Here is a 21,133-nt window from a genome sequence, read left to right on the forward strand (position 1 = left end):
GTTATGGGAACCCGCTGAGGGCTTCACTTAAAGCTCTAGTTTATATCCCTGTTTAGTAGACCTCGTTTTCCCCTCCCACTGCAGCTGTTCTCAAGTTGAGGCTGGAAGTTCAGGCAGCTGCTTACTGACCTCACAGCTCTGGGATGATCTGAGGCTTTGAAGCTGGAGGAGAGTGATCCCAAGACTCCACTCTCACTCTGCAGAGTGAGAAAGCTGAGGGCCGGCAAGGTTCTCACTGATGATTCCCACGTCTTTCAGGTCGCTCCCGTACAGGACAGTCCACCATGGCCTCAGACCACCAGACCCAGGCGGGCAAGCCTCAGACCCTCAACCCCAAGGTGGGTACCTCTCGGAGGGAGGGAATGAGCCGGAGATGCTGCTCTCCAGACTTGTCTTCCCTGTACACAGTGGGCCTGGCATCTTCCTTCCTGGGTTCCTCTCTCTGCTCCTGCGTCTCCCTGCGACTCTGTCTTCCCAACCCACACCCGGGGCCGGGGGGCGGGGGGAGGCTGATTCTGAAGGTCCCTCCCCAGCCTGTGGCCCTCAGGCCAGGATTCCTAGCACCAGCTTCGGGCTTTGGGGACTTAAGTTTATCTTCCCTCCTTGCTGTCCCATTCCCATTACCTGGCAGGCTCCCCGAGGCTGGGAAGACCCTTTGTCACAGTCAGAGATGGGGCTTGTGAAGGGGGTTGGGGTGTGTGATTCCTGGCTCCACATCTGCTGTGCAGCCCTGGGCCAACCCTTGATCTCTCTGAGCCTCAGTTTCCACCTCTATAAAATGAGGAGAGGCAGGTATCCTGCATGTGGTGGTCGTGACAAGGCCAAGAAACCAGGTGCAGCCTAATACCTGGTGTGTGTCCACCTAAGGCCAGCTGACAGTGACTTCTGTGCTTTCTCATCCTCCTGCCCTCCTAAGGGTGGGTGGGGTCTTACCCCAGTGTCAGAGGCTTGTACCCCACCCTGCCCCCAAGCCTCTGTTGACAAGCACCCACCCAGCTGCCCTCTTGTGCCTTCTGCATTGGGAGCCCTGAGCTCGGGTTCCATCTGCAACTACGATTTTGTCTGACTTGGTGCCTCCCTGGATAGGGAAGCCTGAACTGATGCAGCCCCTCACCTGCTCACTCCAATATGTTCCTTACAGGGCTTACTTTTTAGAAGAAGCAAAGATAATATAACAAATATATGATTTCGAGTAATGAGAAATTATGCAAAAAAATATAAAGTAGGGTCAGGGGTTTCAGAGAGCTGGAGGTGGAGGAGCACTGGTTGTTTTAGCTCAGGTGGTCCAGGAGGGCCTTTTGGAGGAGGTGATGTTTAAGCAGAGAGTTGAGTCAACGGAGGGAGCAGCCATGTGAAAGTTGGGGACAGGGAATGGTGAGTATATCCAGGCAGAGGGAACAGCAGGTGCAAAGGCCCTGGGATGGAAATTAACAGTGTGAGTTTGAAGAACATCAAGAAGCACTAACCAATAGACATATGATGTGAACCACATATGCAGTCTAAAATTTTTTAGTAGCTGTGTTCTTAAAAAAAGGAAAAATAAACAGGCAAAGTGAATTTTCATATTACATTTTATTAAACAAAATACATCCAAAGGGTGAACATTTTAATGTGCAATCGATATAACAATTATTGGGGACATATTTAACATTCCTTGTTCCGTACTAAATCTTCACAATGAGACATGTATTTCATACTGTAGCATGTCTTAATTTGAATGAATTACACCTGCTCAATAGCCCTTTGTAGCTAATGGCTGCTTATCGACCAGTACAGATTTAATAGATTAGACAACATGTGAAATTTTAGCCTCCATTATATTGTTTAATAACAACAACAATAATAAAAATACTGAGCTCCTGAACTCTCAGTGGCCTTTTAAGTGCATGAAGAATCTGACCTTCCTCACCAACCACCACCCCTACCCGGCAAGCCCTTGTGTCCCCGGTCAAGGTACTAATAAACTAGCCACTAACTTCCATCTTCTTGATTCTTTATGGTAACTCTGCAAAATAGGCATGATCCCACACTTGTCAGATGAGGAGCTGAGGCTCAGAGTAATCAAATTGCTTTGTAGGGTTGCAGAGCTCTACACAACAGAGGACACATCAGAACCCTTGTCTGCTGACCCCATGTCTGGCTGGGTCAGTGATCGTAAAAGCTGGATTGAGCCTATAGAATTTATCTCTGAGCTCTGTTGGGCACCCCTTTCTCTTCCTTTATGTGGCTAATCCCTGGCCTAGGAGAGAGGGCCATGTTTATCCAGCCAGTGCTGACCATGTGCATTCTGCAGCTGTGCCTCCTGGGAGCCTGCTGTCCTCGGCCCATCTCTCATCCAGAGGCAGCTCCCTGGGGAAGTGTGGCTGGAAAAGCTTTGCCCCCAAATTCTCGCTGGAATCATAAAAGGTGGCAGCCAGCTTCCCCAGGTAGAACTTGGATGGGTGGGTCCCTTCACTTTGCAGAAATTCTGTTTTCCCATTAGGAATCCTGCAAGCCCTCTGCCCTGGGTTGATGAGGGGACTAGGTGAGGCAAAGGGAGTGAAGTCCCCCGAAGAAGTATCTCAAGGGAGAGGTCATAGGGAGACCCAGGAAAAGGCACAGGTATGGGTAGTTATAAGTGAAGTGGAGATGAGGAGTGTATTTGGAGGTATTGGTCCAGCTTTAATGTGAACAGAAGTCCAAATAGCGCGATCTAGCACCTTGCTACTCCTAATGTGGTCCATGGACCAATGGCACCAACATCACCAGGGAGCTGGTTGGAAATGCAGAAACTCCCTCAGAAACTGCATTTTCCATGTTAGAGTTTGCAAAGTGCTGCTTCAGTTTCAGCCATATAGGCAAGCATGGGCTCAGATTTTAGCTCCACTACTTGCCTGGTAATTAACTTAGTTATGTCTCCCACAAGCAGAGCAAATGCTACAAGCTAACCATTACACTCCCCCGAATCTTTGTGAAAACACCATGGAGTATTATTTTATCTTTATTTCATATTTTACGGATGGGGAGATTGAGGATCAGAGAGGAGAAACATAAGCTCAAGGTCTCACAGCTGGCAGCCCGCAGAGCAAGGACTGTCTGATTAAGACGTGTGGTTTGTGCCTCTCAAAGCTGGAGCCCGTTAGCATCCTCCACGACTCTCAGAGCTCCCTCCCTCTCCACCCCACTGTCCGGCTCTCATTCTTCTCTGTCGTGATGGGGTCTGACTCTCCATTCCTATTGCAGATCATCATTTTTGAGCAGGAGAACTTCCAGGGCCACTCGCATGAGCTCAATGGGCCCTGCCCCAACCTGAAGGAGACTGGCGTGGAGAAGGCTGGCTCTGTGCTGGTGCAATCCGGACCGTAAGTTCTTGGTTGGCCTCACCTGGTCAGGGGCTGTTGGGATGAGGCAATCAGGCTGTGGAGTTGGGTAGATCTGTGTTCTCTGTGCTCCTGACTGTATGATCTGGGGGTGAGGATTTGGGGGTCTGGAAGCCTATGGAGAGAATTCGTGCTCTGGAGTCAGACAGAGCTGAGTTCAAACCCTGGCTCTGCCACTTGTGGGCTGTGTGGCTTTAGACTGACCGCTTCCCTCTCTGAGCCTCAATTTCCTCTTCTGTAGGAAAAGGATAACTCTGTCTCTGAGGACAAAAGGAGACAGCTCATGCAAAAAGCCTGACACAAAGGTCAGCCAGTTCTTTGAGGAAGGGACATGGACATGGTGACTGTCCTGCATCTTTTACCACTGCCAATATATGGCTTCAGGAGTGTCCTCACTCTCCCGAGGAGTTTAAGACTAGATGTCCCAGCTCTGCATCTCTCCTCCCTTCCAAAATCCTGCTGATACGGATCCTTACAGATCTGCTGACAGGCTTTTCTCTACCCAAGAGAGAAGGGAGACGATTCGTTGGCTCACCCCATGTCATGTATCTGGCCACAGTCCTATGTGAGCCTGCAGGGAGCATGAGACACTTGTGGTTCTGTGGCCACTCCTCTCTGAGAGACTCAGGGAGCAGGGGTGTCCACTGGTGGCCTCACCCAACAGGTCAGAAGTGTGGTGTGGCTGGGGATCCTACCTAGGGTGACCCACCCTAACCTGCAAGGTTCTCAGGGAATTCTGCACAGTGCAATGGGTCAGATTCTGAAGACGTGCAGAACACAGCTAAAGAAGTAGTCCTGCAGAGCCTCAGTTATCTGACATGCTCAGAAAAATCACCGCATCTAAGAACATGCTTTTCCAGATAATTGAAAAGCTGATCATTAAAGCACGCTGTCTGATTTTCAGCTATCTTTTATTAAAATATTTTGATGTAAGAATTTCCCAGATGACTTTTACACTCCTCTGCTTTTTGAAAAATAGATATGACATTTGATATTTTTATTAATTGTTATTGTTTAAAATTAAGAAGATATGGTTTAGGGCAAAACCCCCCATATTTCTGTAATCTTACTACTCAAAAGTAACTATTGTTAGGATTTTACTATAAATCTGGATTTTTCTCTGGGTATATAAACATATTTATATGCTTTTTAAAAAATCAAAGTTGGATCATGCTATACAAAATGTAAAAACCTTAATTCATTTCAAAAATTTATGAAGAGCATGAATTCTCTCCTTGTTATTAAGTGATATTTTCTGTTGGTGATTTTCAGAGTGGTTTGAGGTTGATCTGCATCAGAATCACAGAAAGAAGGTAGTTTAAATTCAGGTTTTTGGGTCCCACCCCAGCCCCATTAAACTAAACTCTCAGTTCTAGAACCCAGGAACCCACATTTAAGAAGCTCACTTAGTAATAGTTACACCCAGTTAAGTTTGAGAATTGTGTTCTATGTAATTATTCATCATAGCTTTGTAACATTTTGTGATGGCATATGCCATAATTTTTTTTAACCAGGCCCTGATTGCTAGATGTTTAAGTTGCTTTGATTATTTGATACAAACAATACGATAATGAATACACGTAATCTATGAGGTGCTATTTTCTTTTTTCTCTCTTTCTTTCTTTCTCTCCTTTTTTTTTTTTCACAGAGTCTCACTCTGTCACCCTGGGTAGAGTGCTGTAGGTATCCTAGCTCACAGCAACTTCAAATTCAGGGCTCAATAGATCCTCTTGCCTCAGCCTCCCAAGTAGCTGAGACTACATGTGCCTGCCATGATGCCCAGCTAATTTTTCTATTTTTAGTAGAGATGGGGTCTTGCTCTTGCTCAGGTCTTGAACACCTGAGCTCAAGCAGTCCTCCTGCCTCAGCCTCCCAGAGTGCTAGGATTATAGGCATGAGCCACCATGCCTGGCATGACAACTATTTTCTAAGGACACATTGCATAAAGCAGAATTATTGTATCAAAACTAAATAGTCTCCTAGGATATGACATTAAACACCATCTCCTTTTTCATTAGTGGCTTAAATTATTGTTCTGAGCAGCTGTTATTACTCCATGCTGAAATGTTTGCCTCTGCATCAAATGGCCCCAGAGAGCCAGGCATTTTGAGGTTTGTGCCTTCTTTTTCCTGTTAGCCAGGCTCTACCTAAAGGTAATCCTTCCCCTGTCGAATGCACTGTTTCTTTTCTGTTGTGACTCTAAAAGACAGTATGAGTTTTGTGTGAAGTTTGAATCAAGAAACTTAACAACAGAAATAAGAGAGAGGCTGGTGTGAATAAAGTGCATGAGTTTTAGACCCAGTGGTGGTCTTCGGCCAGTTCTCAGGGTGGAAGCCGACTGTGCTCACCTCTTTCCAAATACACTCTCACTTGCATTGCATGGATGGCTTGAAATCTGTCATGGTGGGAGCATTGCACCATGGAAACTGGCAAATTCTGCAAATCAGGATTGCTTGTTTTTCATCTGTTTTTAGCAGTTGGCTATTAATTTATCAGCACACTATCAGCATTTATGCATGGGGGTCTGTATATTGGCATTTGTTGCTGGGCGGTCTTTTGGACTCCCTTCTTATTTCTTAACTGAGTTCCGGATGGTCGAAGGCAGCATAGCACTGAGTTCTGGACAGCGGAGGTGACCATACACTTGAATTTGTTGTGTTTGGCTTTAGATGGGGCTGCTCATGCTTGCTAGGCTAGGTGAGAGTAAATCCTCAGTGGCCAGAGTGAGTAGCCAGAGTTCTGCCACAGGAAATGTGCTGACCTGCTCCCTCTCTCTGTGTCTCCATCACAGCTGGGTGGGCTATGAACAAGCCAACTGCAAGGGTGAGCAGTTTGTGTTTGAGAAGGGTGAGTACCCCCGTTGGGACTCATGGACCAGCAGCCGGAGGACGGATTCCCTCAGCTCCCTGAGGCCCATCAAAGTGGTGAGCCCCTGCCCATCGGCCTACTTCCTCTGTTTGGCCCCTCGGAGTCAGAGGTCCTGGGACCAGGATGGAATCTTCACCTCTGGCATTGTGCCCCTTCTGACTTGCAAAAGATCTCTTCACTGTGTGACCTTTCAAAGTCATTTTACTTCCATAAGCCTCAGTTTCTTCATATGTAAAATGGGGATATTTTACAGTATCTACTGTCCTTAGATTCCAATATGCTAAGCCTGAGGGCCGTTACCTTGCACAGCTCTGGGGGGATCCATTCACAAGGTGACGAAATACTCCAGGGGGCTGCTGTTCATGTGCTAGTCTATGTGAGTGGTGCTCCCAGGGGTGTGCAGTTCCCACAGAGTAATTGGTCCAGAAACAAAAGCCATCATAAATATTAAAAGAAATTCTGCGTTTGGGAGCGGAGGAAACAGTGGTTTTGTTCTTATTCAGGATTCATGCCAGTGTGAGCTTTCGTGCTTCTCTAATCTTGATTGCTGACAGTGTGTGAATCCTCAGGAAGGGGAAAAGGCCCAGCCATGTCCAATTACACCCCAAATCTCCTGAGTTCAGTCTAGTTCCTTCCAGAACTTGATAGAAGATTGAGCAAAGTTGGACTTAGCAACCCGTAGATTTGGATTCATATGCTGGATCTGCGAGTCTCAGCTGTGTGACCCTGGGCATGCCACTTTATCCCTCTGAGCTTCAGTCTTCTTATCAGCCAAATGGCATAGGAGTTGTTTAAAAGGTGAAATGAGATACCTAAGAAGAATGTCTTAGGAACAGGAGAACGAGAAGAGATGCGGAGATAAAGAAAAACTCAAGTATCTTGAGTGCCTACTAGAGGCGCAATAAATGTGTGTGTGTGTGTGTGTGTGTTAGAGTAGATTGTGGCTGCCATTTATTAAAGAGGAAGTAGAGGCTGTGGGTGACTAACTGACACTTCATAATCAAATATTCCCCAAAGCGTAGAATCTTAAGAGTGTCTGTTACATGAAAAAGGCCCAGTAGAAGAAACTCAACAAATGGCCGCTGTCCGATGGCAGCCATCATAACACATGGTGGGTGTATCGTAACACAGAGGGTCATGGGTGAAGCATGTTGATCCTACCTCCGGGGCCCCTCACCCATACTGCCCCCCCCCCCATCAACAGGACAGCCAAGAGCACAAGATCATCCTCTATGAAAACCCCAACTTCACGGGAAAGAAGATGGAAATCATTGACGATGATGTGCCCAGTTTCCACGCCCACGGCTACCAGGAGAAGGTGTCATCTGTGCGGGTGCAGAGTGGCACGTGAGTGCATGTGCTGCCCTGGCCATCCCTTCCTGAGAAAGTGGACTCTGGGGTCCCAGGTCCTCCTCTGTTCTCGACTCCTGGGTGATCTCACACACATCACTGTGCTCTCCCAACCTCAGTCTTCCCTTAGGAAAGTGGGTGGAAATCACCAGCCCATATATGGCTTGCAGGCCCCAAAGTTCCATCCAGGGCTGCATTTAGGGCAGTGGCCTGTTCCTGGAGTAGGGAAACCTCGGCCTTAACCTCAGACCCAGTGAGTGAGCAGGACACATATGTCCTATGTCACGGGGGCAGAAAGGTGGGAATAGTCTTTAACAGAAGTGTGAGAAGCAGGAGCACAAGGTCCATTCCATGCTGCCTTTGACTCCATGAGCTCCTGAGTTTGGAAATAAGAGTTGTCATTTTTCACTGAATCCAACTCCGTAGGCTCATAGACTTTGGCCATCAGAATTGAGGGATTTCTCAATGTGAAATTTGGATTCCATGGAGATCCATTGATGAGCTCTGGCCCACTTTTGAATCCTCTGAACTTTTTGTGGTTTGATTAATCATTGGAAGTTTTCAAGCAGCCACAGTGGGGGTATTTACACCACAGAAATTGGCAAACACTATAATAGTGTTTCCCCAAGAAAGCCACGTTAGCAACACATACTCCTTTCTTAGGGTTTCTCAGGCTCCTAAAATTGTGTGCCAAGTTCTGTGTTCAGATTCCTCTTTATTCACTCATCAATCCTTTTATTGATTTAATTTGTCAAGTACTGCCATGAGCCAGGCACTGTTAGGTGCTCAGTATGTAAAGGAAGTTTAAAGGGATCTGCCTTGTGTAGTCCACAGTCTAGAGGGAACTACCGTTAATAATTTAAAAATCCACACAAATCTAAGTTACTTCCTTGAGGAAGAGACCCTTGAGCTGAAATCTCAAGGAAGAGTAGAAATTGCAGGAGCAAAGGGGACAAGGAAGAGCATCCGAGGCAGAGAGAGCAGCCTGTGCAAAGGCTCTGTGGTGGGAGGAGCATGGTGAGCCTGAGGCTGCAGTGCAGAGATGCAGGTCACAGGAGCTGGGTGTGTCCCCAGAGACTGACTAGGCAGGTCCTTGCAGGCCAGGGCTACATGATATTTCCCGGGGAAAAGATTATAATTTTCTTCTGATGCTCAAGGGGGTTAGTGATTAGTAAATACTTCAAACAGTGAGGGGGATCACAGAAGGCTTTTGGAACTTCCCCAGCACTCCTTTGACTGTGCAGCTGGGCTGGGTGGTGGGATGGGTGTGGACAGAGGTGGTTAAGAGATTTGTCTTACTTGAAGATTCAGTGAGCTTAAGACCACTCCTTGCTCTGATCCTCCCGCCAGGCCTTAGTCAAAATCTGCCTCAGGAGACAGTGAGGTCCCCATCAAGAGAAGGAAGAAAGTAGAGGCTCAATTATTAGAAGGGTGGGGTGGAAGGAGGTGTCCAGCTCAGCCCCCCAGGAAGCATGCAAAGGTTGAGGGGCTTCACCCCTTTCCCCAGTGGCTTAGGGGTGCTCCCTCTGTCTATTCCCCCTTCTCTCTGTCTCCCTGTTTCCCCTCTCCCACCTCTGGCCTGCAGATGGGTTGGCTACCAGTACCCCGGCTACCGCGGGCTGCAGTACCTGCTGGAGAAGGGAGATTACAAGGACAGCAGCGACTTTGGAGCCCCCCACCCCCAGGTGCAGTCTGTGCGCCGCATCCGTGACATGCAGTGGCACCAACGAGGCGCCTTCCACCCCTCCAACTAGTGTCCCCCTGCTGCCCCTCCTCCCCAGGAGCCAGGTCTGCTGCCTAGGACCCCTCCAGACCTCACGCGAGTGAATAAAGTGTGACTTGCAATGTGTCTGCTGCAGGTCTTTTATTCCCAGTTAGTGAGCTGGGGTGTGTGCATGCATGTGTGTTAGTGAAAGAGAGAGAGAGAATCTGCAAGTGTGTGATGGCCCAGGGACAGGGCAACAAGGCGCTCATTGAATCTTATTAGTCTGCAGCTACTTGCTGTGTGACCTTGGACACGTTGTCCAACCTCTCTAGCCTGTTTCTTCACCTAACTTACAACTCCTGAGCTCCTCAAGTGGCTGACTTGACTGAGCTCCCGGGTTCCATCTCACATGTTTGCCGAGCACAGTCACTCTCAGGGGTGCCCCAGTCCTTACAAACCTAACTTGTGCTTGTCACTCCCATAGTACTGCATTACCCCTTTGAGTCTGGGAGGTTTTTTTTTTTTAATATATCACATGAGCCAGGAACCCTGAAGCCCCCAGCCCATGCCAGGAAGAGGTCATAATTACATGTCTGTGCATTTCTGTGTTCCTTGATCCCTTCATCATTAAATTAACTATTAATAATTTAAGAATCCACACCCATCTAAGATACTTCCTTGAGGATGAACATCTTGAACTGAGAATCTTGAGTGTAGCCAGGCTCAGGAGGACGTGGTCATTTGGGATGGAGGTTGGGTTCTTGAATCTGGCAGGCCTGCTTTCAGATGGGTGTCCCGGGGCACTGGTCAGGAAGAGGGCCTCCGGCAAGTCATTTTACTTCTCAGAGCCTGGCCATTTCTACTTGGAGAAATGGGAGCAAGATAGTGCCCCCCCCATAGGGCTACGGTGAGGGGGAAATAGGATAAACCAGACGTTCTCTTTTTTAGACTTATCTTTAGTTGGTTATATGTAGTGTAAACGTCTGCTTCCAGGGAGTAGCTTCTTTTCACTCTGTTTTTGGTGTCTTTAATTGCAGTTTTAAATTTTAATGTAGTCAAGCAACAACCTTTTCCTTTATGGGTAGTGCCTTCCATGTCTTTAAGAAATTTCTTCTAAGACTAGGTAAAAAAAGTATTCCCCAGTGTTTTTTTTTCCCTAAACATATATATATATATTTTTTTGAGACGGATTCTCACTATGTCACCCTCGGTAGAGTACTGTGCCATCACAGCTCACAGCAACCTCGAACTCTTAAGCAATTCTCTTGCCTCAGTCTCCCAAATAGCTGGGACTACAGGCGCCCGCCACAATGCCCAGCTATTTTTTTTGTTGCTGCAGTTGCAGACCCAGGCCAAGTTCGGACACACCTGCCTCAGTGTATGTGGCTGGTGCCCTAACTACTGTGCTATGGGTGCGGAGCCTTCCCTAAACATTTTAAACTTTTGCTCTTCACATTGAAGTTCCTAACCTTTTGGGAGCTGATTTTTGTGTATAGTGTGCAGTAGGGATCCAATTTCTATTTTTCTTTTTTCCATTTTGGACAGTTGTTGTCCTAGAAAAAAATTCCTGAGAAGTCCATTTCCCCCATGGTGGTGGAATGTCATCTTTCATTTATTACATTTCCACACAGACACAGAGTCTATTTTGGGAATTTGCGGGATCTCTTCTGTTGCTGTGGTCTTTTTGTGTATACCCTTACCACGCCATGTTTGTGTCTATTGCTCTGTAATAAGTCTTGCAGTCCCTTAAATCATTCTTCTTCTTCAGGAATGTTTCATCTATTCTTGCCCCTTTTATCCCTCAATTTAGAGAAATCCCTTCAAATTTGGAAAAATGGAAAACCTTGTTGAAAGAGCTAAAGGGGTTGAAACGATTTTCATGAAGGTGAGCACTAATAGGCACTCAACAAATGTCATTATCTTACACTTCTTCATTCATTCTTCATCCAACACTTAAGTGCCTGTGTGACTCCTGCAATCCAAAGAGAGAGACTCCCTATTCCCAGGGATCTCCACCTCTGGGGGTAACAGCTTGAGAATAGAGCCATGGTAATTATTATGGGTTAGATTCAAATTCATATGTTGAAGTTCTAACCCCCAGTACCTTGGAAGGTGACCTTATTTAGAAATTGGGTCATTGCAGAGGGAATGGGTTAAATTAAGATGAGATCATGCTGGAATAGGATGTGCCCCTCATCCAATATGATCTGTGCCCTTATGGAAAGGGGCAATTGGACACACAGACACATGGAGGACGCCATAAGAAGAAGAAGATCACAGTGATGCTTCTGCAAGCTAAGGAATGCCAAAGATGGCTAGCAACCCACCAAAAGCTAAGAGAGAAGGCATGGAACAGATTCTCCCTCCAAGCCCTCAGAGGGCGCTAATGCTACCCACACCTTGACTTTGAACTTCTAGCCCAGAATTGTGAGACAATAAATTTCTATTGCATAAGCCACTTGCTTTGTGGTCCTTTATATCAGCTGCCCTAGCAAACTAATATGCTGATAGTGAGAGGAAGGTGCCAGGGACACGAAGGAAAGGAAGGGCTTAGCCAAGGTAGGCTTCCCAAAGAAGTAGGTTTTTTCAAGTAGAGTTGGCATTTCCCCAGCGAAACCTGGGGAACACAACAATCTTGCCAAATGGAACAGAGTACGTAAGCAAGAAAGCATGGAATCTTCTAGTGTTCAAGGTGTGGTGGGGAATTTAGGACACAGAAACTTTGGATGGTTGGCAAGGTCCTGAGAGACTGGGGAAGAATAATGATGTATATGTGTGACAGGTGGCGCCAAGAGGGGAGTCTGGTTATCTACTACTATTAACAACCTACCCAAACGAGCAGTAAATCATAAACAATCTTTTATTTTGCTCACAAATCTGTAATCTGGGCAGAACCAGTGGAGACAGTTCAGTTTTGCTCCAGGCAGCCATTGAGGGTGGCTCAGAGGCTGGGGGTGAGTTATACAGCTGGACGTTGATGCTGGCTGTTGACTGCGGCCTCAGCTGAGGTTGTTAAGTTGGTTACTTGCACATGGATGCTCCATGTGGCTGTTAGGTTTCCTCAGAGCCTGGTGACAGGATTCTAACAGTGTCCCAGAAGAAAGATGGGAGCTTTGTATAGGCATTTTTATGGCCCCACCTTGGAAATCACACAGCACCACTTCCTTGCTCTGTTCAAAGAGATAGTGGTCACATAGCCGTGCCCAGATTCAAACAGAGGAGACAGAGGCTTCCACCAGTTAATGGTGGAGGGGGGGGAGGTAAACATATAGGGTGAGATGTTATGGTGGCTATTTTCATAGAACACCATCTGCCATGGAGGGAGGGGAGACACCAGGGATGGGTGTCCATGAGGCAGGATTTGATGGCTTCTACAAGTCACTGTCACTTACCCTGAGTCTCTGATTCATTCTCTCTCTCTCTCCCCGTCTCTTCCAACTTGTCTTTATTTCTGTTGATATGTTTCTCTCTCCACCTTCCTGTCTCTCTCTGCCGCCCTCTTTCCTCTCTGTCTCTCTCATCTCACCCTTGGTGTCTTTTGCCATCTCTCCGTCTCTCCTTGTCTGTCTCTTTGTCTTGTTTTCTGTTTCTTTCTCCCCTCTCCCTCCCTTTCTTGCTCTGCCCAATTCACCCACCTTCCCTCCCCCTTTCCTCTTCCTCACCTCCCTCGTCCTCCCTTCCCCTGGTCATCTCCTGCTCTGTCCACATCACTCTCCACCCTCCCTTGCCTGCCGTCTCCCTAAGACCCAGCCAACCCCTCCTTCCCACCCTCAAAGAGTCACTTCCCTTTTTAACCACCAGGTGTCAGCAAAGCGCCATCCTCAGAGCTGCCGGCACGCCGGCCAGCGCTGCTTGCCATCTTGATTGGAGGCGAGTGCCATCAGTCACAGCGGGCAGCCCAGCTGGGCGGGGCCTCAGGGCCTCGCCTCCCGCTGCCAGGACGTCGGGGATCAAGGGAGATTCCCCGTTGCGCTGCTGACAGGGTAGGGCCGGCCTCTAGGGTCCCATTTCTTTCAGCAGCTTTCCTTTCCAAAGCCTGTTGGGAGGGGAAGGAAAAAACAGAAAGTCAGACAAATCTAGCAATGATACTTTGACTTAGGAAGGTGCTTCCAAGATTCCAAAGCACTTTGCCACCCACTATATCACTGGAAACCAAGTAGCAAAGCCCCAGCTCTGCCGCTCAACCACTGAGACTTAGAATAATTGCTCTGTGCTTCCGTTTTTCCCCAAAATGGGGTCAATAGGGTTACAGTAAAGAGTCAATGAGGTGATGTCCGTGAAGTCTTTCGGGCAGAGCCAGGTGCTCAGTGGGACCCTCAGTAAAAGAGCACAGAAGTGAAGGGAGGTGGGGCAGTCAGGGAAGGCTTCCTGGAGGAGGCGTCTTGGATTTCACCGGAGGAGTTGGATGTTGCCAGCTGCAGCAGAGTGGGAGCATTTGTGGGGAGGTATTCATTCATTCATGCCCGTCAAAAGACAAAATGACAACAAATCTAGTTTTAAAGATCTGAATCAGCTTTTCTTTGTGATTCTAGAATAGGGCAACACCTCTTTCTATTCCCATGAGCTGAGCAGAGGACGTTGGCTTTACAGTGAAGGAAACTTTGACAGGGAACACAAATGGCTTGGTGGTTTCCAAGTTACTTTGTTTGGAAAGGTTAAAGTAGAGGGAATTTTCTCCTCATGGTGGCTGAAACTGGCCTGTTTAGGAATTTGGCTATTCTCTCGCTCTTCTGATTTCTTGGAGGCTCAGTAAACAACTTGGTTGTGGCTCACTGATGTGGCCCATCAGCATGGGTGACTCCAATGGCCATGCATGAACTTCATCAGACACTTTTATCTTCTTCCTCCTGCCTGCTGTCTTCCCACTCCCCGGCTTCCCATTTCCTTTTGTTTGTAGTCCTCTGACTTCTCCCTCTCTGCCCAGCTTCTCTTCATCTTCCACTTTGTTTTCTGGTTCCCCCTCCTTCTCTCCCTCCTCTCCATCCCTTCCAGGGTGGGCACAATCTTAGATGACAACTCACCCTGGCCCCAGTTCTACTTTAGCAGCCTGACTTGGGGGGAGGAGGAAGATGAGAGGAGAGGCAGGTGAGCTCATTAACCTGAACAGACTACTGCTTTCAAGCAGGCCTGAAGAGGGCCCAGCAGACTGTGTGTGTCTTGGGTTTCAGGGAGACTGGTTCTCTTGGGGGAGCCAGACTCAGCCTAGCCCAGGGACTGGAAGGAAGCCACAGGGCAGTCCCAAGAGAGGCAGTGAGCACAAGGAGAACGCTTAGCCCCCGGAGTCAGACACTGCTAGCTTCCAACCCCAGATAGCCCCTCGCTTACCACGTGGATGATGAGCAAATGACCTTGCTTTTCTGAGACTCAGTTTCCTTATCTGAGCAAGGGACATACAGGTGTTTTTATCTCACAAGGGTACTGATAATTCACACGCACAGCTAGACACCAACTTGACACTGGGTAGGTGCTCAATAAATGTTAGTCTCTTTGTCCTTTTGCTCTTTATACATTCACGGTATAGTGCCTGGGGACTGTCTCACTTGCTGCCAACTGCTCAAAGTACCTGAGATATAAATCGAACGTTGCCACAACACTTGTTCTCCCGGGTAGTGGAGCTGAGCAAAGCTGAGATGCTGAATTCTCAGAACTAGCGAGTGGGGTTGCATGAAAAGTGGGAGAAAGGCTTTATAGGAATCAGAATCCTGGAGCAACTCCAAGCCAGGACAGCTTAGGGGGACAGGTAGGGAAACTGGGTGGAATATGGGATATAGTGGGAGGGAGGGGACAGAAGTGGACATTTTTGCCTCCTTCCCAACTTCTAACAAGCTGCTGAGCTTATGTCGTGAAAGCTCTGAAGCTCCCCCAGACCTAAGGATTTTAAACCCAAACTGAAACATCAGCCAATACCAACTGTTTGCTAGGGTTGGGGCACAGAACTCTAAAGCACTTCTGCAGTGGTATACATTGGTACAATCACTTTGCAAAAACTATTTGACCAAATTTAGTAGTGTTGAAGATGTAAAGATCTGGAGACTGCAATTTCCTCACTGAGTATCTACCCTGGAAAAACTGTCCCACATGTGCACCAGGAGGTAGGTTCAGGGTGCCCAGGGGAACATCATCTGTACTAGCAAAAAACTGGAAATGACCTACATGTCTGTCAGAGGGGGAATGAGTCTGTGACCTGCATGTAATGATGTTGTCATGAAAACACTCAAAGTGTTAAGTTACAGAACAATATTTGTTATTTATAAGAATATTTAAAAATACATACTGTCTGTAGCAATCAGGGTTTTTTGTTTTTTTGTTTCACATTTACACTCCCTCATGAACTGAAAAGTTAGTAGAGCACAATAAAAATGAATTTGCCGAACTATCAAGTGAAAAATATACCAATGGCCCACCCCCAATGTTTTAATTTATATTCAACAGACATTGTGAAATTGTAACAAGTTTCTAAAGTCTTATTCTTATGTATATTTCCTTGCAGACTGATAATGAAAAATGACCTTGAGGAGGTGTTGGCAAACTTCTGTGACAGCCATCTCTGCCAGTGTAGCATGAAAGCAGCCTTAGATAGTAAGAGGTCTGACAAATAAGTTTGAGGACTTTGTCCCAGAAAAAGTGCTACACACCTCATTGCTGAATATCACTACAATTACCTTTGAATCTGGTGACTGTAGTGATATTCAGCAATGAGGTATGTAGCACTTTTTCTAGGATAAGTTTGTGAACTGAATTGTTAGACCTTGTATATAAATGAATGAGGGTAGCTGTGTTTCAATAAAACTGTATTTGTAAACATTAGAATTTGAATTTGGCTGTCATTCAAAAATGAAAAAAAATTATTGATTGATTGATTTGTATTTTTAATTGAAATGTCATAGCTGTACATACTTCCGGGATACATGTAATATTTTAATACATTCATTCAATGTGTAATGATCATTAGGGTAACTGGGATACCCATCACCTCAAACATCTATATATGTATTGTGAACATTACACTTTTTCTAAGCTATCTTGAAATATACAATTAATTTTTATTAACTGTAATTTCCCTACTGTACTATCACATACTATGATGTATTCCTTCTTTTTCTTTTTAAAAAATTAAGTCAAATGCACATAGATCATGAATACTTTTATGCATGTGTGGGGTACAATGTGTTGTTGGTTTTTTTTATACAATCTGATGTAGTTACATCAAACTGTATTCCTTCTTCTAATATTTGTGTACCCATTTAACTAACTTCTTTTCATCCCCTCTTCCCTTGTTCCCAAGGTCTAGTGACCACCCTTCTACTCTCTACCTCCAGGAGATCCAGTTTTTTAGCTCCCCCTTAGAAGGAAGAAAACATGATACTCTTCCTTTAATTTTTTCCCAGTCATTTAAAAATGTGAAAAACTCTGTAGAGTGCTATGGTTTCATAGCTCATAGCAACCTCAAACTTCTGGGCTCAAGCAATCCTCCCCAGCCTCCCAAGTAGCTGGGACTACAGGTGCCTGCCACAAGGCCTGGCTATTTTTAGAAATTTGGGGTGTTGTTCTAGCTCAGACTGGTCTCCAAGTCCTGAGCCCAAGCAATCCACTGGCCTAGCACTTCCAGAGTGCTGGGATTATAGGCATGAGCCACTGCACCTGGCCATAAAAGCCATTTTAACTTGTGGTCTAAATATATAAAAAAGGACTGGGCTGGATTTGTCCTGAAAGCCATATATTGCTGAGCCTGTAGATAATTTGGTGATACCCATATAAGAATGTAATTTTTTTCTTTTTTCAGAAAGGTTTAACATAACTGCTACCCTCTTTTTAAAAAAGGGCTAATCATGTTGAAATAGGAGCTGGATACTTTTTTAAAGTATCAGCAGTATTAGGCTTTTCTGTATTGTTCAAATTTCCAGAATTTCTTTTTCATAATCACGAATCCTGGAAGGGCCCTGTGTGCTGTCGCTTGCCCCTCAGGCTGGTGATGACTGTGAAGAACTCCCCGTCCTCAAGGCACCCTTTGAAAGGTGGAAGTGGAGATGGAACCACTGGCCACAGGGAGAAGCTGAAAACTCAGTCTCGGCCCTGGTGACAGGGCATTTCCCTGCCTCCTCAGCCATCTCTGGCCTCTGGAGTGTATTTCAAGTTTTTCAAGCAAACAAGCCCATTTATAGAGGGCCTGGAAAATAATACAGTACTTTTCTTGCTTTTTCGGTCCATCTTGGTAGAAATAATAAAAAATCTGCAACAAGTAGTTCTTGAAATCAGGGATGATTCAGGTGGGCTTTGGGGGCAGGAAATAGAGTTGGTTTCTATCAAGGTGGACTTAGGTGCTCTTTGGATTGAGAACTGACTCCCCGGTGACCAAGATGGAGCCTGAGAGTAATGGCTAGGGATAGGGGAGTGCAAGCTCCCAGGCCACCCAAGCTGCTCCCTCACCAAGTTGAAATCCAGAGGTTTCTAACCCTTGGGAATACTCTTGAGTGTTCCCTGGTTCCTCTTTTGAGAAAAGGGAGACTCAGTTAAGCAGACCTATCCCTAAGATAGTCCTGGTTGACCTGGGGCAGCGGTTCTCTGCATGTGGTCCCCAAACCAGCATTGTCAGCCTCACCTGGCAACTTGATAGAAAGGCAAGTTCTCAGCCTACCCTAGGCCCACTGAATCAGAATGGGGCATCCAGGGTCTGTGTTTAAGAAGCCTCCCAGGGGCCCTGGTGGAAATCCAAGTTTGAGAACCACTACCCTTGGGTTTTGTATTTTAAGCTGTTCACCTTTCTGCATCTTTCTTTCATTAAAGTAGGCAGATGGTGCTCATTCTTAGAGCCCAGTTTATTTATGATAAATGTTATTTCTTTTTTTTAAACAAAAAGTGTGATGTAAGATTAATGCTAATTTTTTCTTCTTCCATTAAAGAAGGCAAAATTGAATAGATGGGTATAATCTACCTCTCTCTCCATTAACCCAGGAAAGAGGCAGGACAAGCCAGGTGGCCTCATACTGCCATTTTCCAAAGGAGCAGCTCATGTCAAAAAGATTGGTCCAAATATTGTTCAAATTCTCTTTTTCTTCCAGGTGCACTTTACATGAATTATTGTTACAGATTCACGATGGACTTTATATTTATCATTATTGGCCCTCACTCACTCCACCCTCAGATCGCCCCTCCCTGGCCACGCCCCTCACCTTCTTTGCAACTGAAATTGTAGTTATTCACACTGTGTCCGGCCCTGCTTCCCCACTGGGCTGTGAGCTCCATGAGGATAGGGATAGAGTCCACTCACCATCCCAACCCCGTACATCTCAATCCCAGGCCAAGAGCAGCCGCATGAGTCACTAGCTGATTGTGTGTGAGCCACCGTCTTGAACCCTTCCTCCTGCAAGAAGTCCTCACATGTGGTATAGTCAGTGGTTCCCAACATTTCTGGCACCAGGGACCAGTTTCAGGGAAGATAATTTTTCCACAGATGGATGGTGGGAGTGGGAGGTGGGAGGTGGGAGGGGGGATCTGACAGGAAGTGAAGCTCAGGCTGTGATGCCAGCCATGGGGCAATGGCTGTAAAAACAGGTGAAGCTTTGCTAGCTCCCCCGCTGCTCACCTCTCGCTGTACCGCTGGGTTCCTAACAGGCCACAGCTGGGACTGTTCTGCAGCCCAGGCATTGGGGAGCATAGCTGACAGGCACCAGCGCAGGACTCTCAGCCTTGGTATTTGTTCCTCTTCTTTCTTAGCTCCTCCCCTACCCCGGGAAACACCTGCAGACACTTTCATAGCTCTCACTGTGACGATAGTTCCATGGTTCCTTGCATGACTTTTTTTCTTTAATGTTGGTTTCCTGTTAGAATGAAAGCTCTGTGAAGCACGTCCTGCTCACCACCTGGGACCATGACAGGCTCACAGGAGGCATTGATGAAGTGACAGCTATATGATTCACTTGCTTTCTCACCTATAACAATTTACGGATTATTCCCATTTTACAGGTGAGCAACTGAGGCTCAGAGAGGGAGAAGCGACTTGCCTGAGGCTGGTAGAAAGTGGAAAACTTGCGTCTGAACCCAGGGCACTAATGACAATCCATAGTCATCAGTCTTTCTGGTTGTCCTGGCACCCCTATACCCTAAAATCTCCATCAATGACTCTGGAGCCCTCTTTTCCAGCTGCCCTGGTCACCACAGAGCCCTGTGCACAGAGCCTCCCTCTGGTGATAGGCTGATCGGAAGTCAGGGGATGCTTTTTGAAGCTTCTAGTACTGGGAATGTTGGTAGATGGGGCACCCTGACCCCAGCTTTAAAAATAGGGAGCCCAGAATAGATCTTTCTGTGTTCCTCCTTGCCAGGGCCTCCTTTGATGCTGGCTGGGTGTCCTGGGCTGCAAGGCCCCAGTGTCCTGTGGCGGCTCTGGAAATGTGGAGAATGTGGGCTCAAAGCCAGGCCCGGGTCAGAGCCATAGTCCTTTACAACAGCATCCTCCTAAAACAAACGTTTGCTCCCTATTTTGAGGTGGGAGTTGACAGTCCATGGACTAGACCATCTGGAAGCTTTGGCAGGAGATGCCCAGAGGAAGGGTACGTGATTTCCTTGTGTGGATCTCCTGAATTTCCATCAGCCTCTCGAGCAGCTGAGTGTCTGTTAAAGTCACCCACTTCTCACCAATCCCCCGATCTGGCCTGCATTGTCTCTGTTCACACAGTCCCAGCAGCCTTCTCACACATCGCTTTGCCCTCCTACAGATCCTACAGGAGTCTCAAAATGCAAATCTGATCATGAGACCCTTCTGCTTAAACTTGCCATGGCTCCCCATTGCCCTCTAGATAAAGACCCTAGCCATTAACTTACACGACCTAATCCTGGTCTTCACTTCAGTCTCCTACCACATAAATAAACTTTTTTTTTTTTTTTTCTGTCCCTTGTACCCATCATGAGCCCTCTGGCCATAAGATTCTTGCACATGCTGTTTCTTCTGCCTGGAACTTAATTCTTTCCCCAGTTTGCCTAGTTAGCCTCTTATGTAGCCTTCAAACCTTGGCCCGGTGTCCCTCCCCAGCCAGGCCAATTCTCCAATGATCTAGTTTCCTTCTCTGCTCACCTCTTTTTGTAAGCTCTAATCTCACATATTTCATGTATTTGTCTGGTTTCTTTTTCTTTTCCTTTTTTTTTTTTTGAGATAGAGTCTCGTTATGTTACCCTTGGTAGAGTGCCATGGCGTCACAGCTCACAGCAACCTCCAACCCTTGGGCTTAAGCGATTCTCTTGCCTCAGCCTCCCAGGTAGTTGGGACCACAGGTGCCCACCACAATGTCTGGCTATTTTGTTGTTGTTGGTTAGCTGACCTGGCGTGGGTTTGAACCCGCCACCCTCGGTATATGTGGCCAGCATCCTACTCACTGAGCTACAGGCGCCACCTCATCTGTCTGGTTTTGTAAGCTATTTCTATTTCCTTCCTAGACTCTATGAAGATAGGGATTAGACCTGATTTTGCATTCAGCATGTCCCCAGAGCTTGGTACAGAGTTGAAGCTTGATAGATATTTACTGAATGAATGAATAAATGAATGGTCCAACCCAGAGACTAAGGCTTGAGCAACAGGATAGCATCTTTGGAATTTGTCATGCCCACGGAAAACGCCATGGAGAAATCAGACTGTCAGTGTGATGAAAATCAGGCAGCTGGATGAAAAGGTTTCTCGTTTTCTGAGCCTGTGCTCATCTCTTCATTTTCTGAAAGCAACTTATTGTTCAGGCTTGAGTGCAAAAGTCTCCTCCTCCTGTACTTGGTGACTACCCACATAAGTGCCTTCCAGCATGCAGACTCCAGAACCCATCATGGCGACTCCTCACAGCCTTAACCAGGTGAGCCACAACATCCTCAT

The 21,133-nt window shown here is 46.7% G+C and overlaps 1 protein-coding gene across 1 annotated transcript; it reads left to right on the forward strand.

Moving 5' to 3' along the window:
- Positions 1 to 258: 258 nt before the first annotated feature.
- CRYBB2 (crystallin beta B2) lies at positions 259 to 9,422 on the forward strand. Its single transcript, XM_053588950.1, has 5 exons — positions 259 to 338; positions 3,223 to 3,341; positions 6,151 to 6,283; positions 7,432 to 7,574; positions 9,163 to 9,422. The coding sequence occupies exons 1-5, from the start codon at positions 285 to 287 to the stop codon at positions 9,329 to 9,331; spliced, it is 618 nt and encodes a 205-aa protein (XP_053444925.1). The 5' UTR covers positions 259 to 284; the 3' UTR covers positions 9,332 to 9,422.
- The last annotated feature ends 11,711 nt before the right edge of the window (positions 9,423 to 21,133 follow it).

The sequence above is a fragment of the Nycticebus coucang genome, chromosome 4 (assembly GCF_027406575.1).
Source record: "Nycticebus coucang isolate mNycCou1 chromosome 4, mNycCou1.pri, whole genome shotgun sequence".
In the NCBI taxonomy this organism is placed as follows: Eukaryota; Metazoa; Chordata; class Mammalia; order Primates; family Lorisidae; genus Nycticebus; species Nycticebus coucang.

Bases quoted from the DNA above. Each gene is read 5' to 3' on its own strand.
- CRYBB2 (XM_053588950.1), top strand. From the start codon at position 285: ATGGCCTCAGACCACCAGACCCAGGCGGGCAAGCCTCAGACCCTCAAC. The intron at 339-3,222 runs GTGGGTACCTCT...TTCCTATTGCAG, and splicing joins CTCAGACCCTCAACCCCAAG to ATCATCATTTTTGAGCAGGA. The intron at 6,284-7,431 runs GTGAGCCCCTGC...CCCCATCAACAG, and splicing joins CCCTGAGGCCCATCAAAGTG to GACAGCCAAGAGCACAAGAT.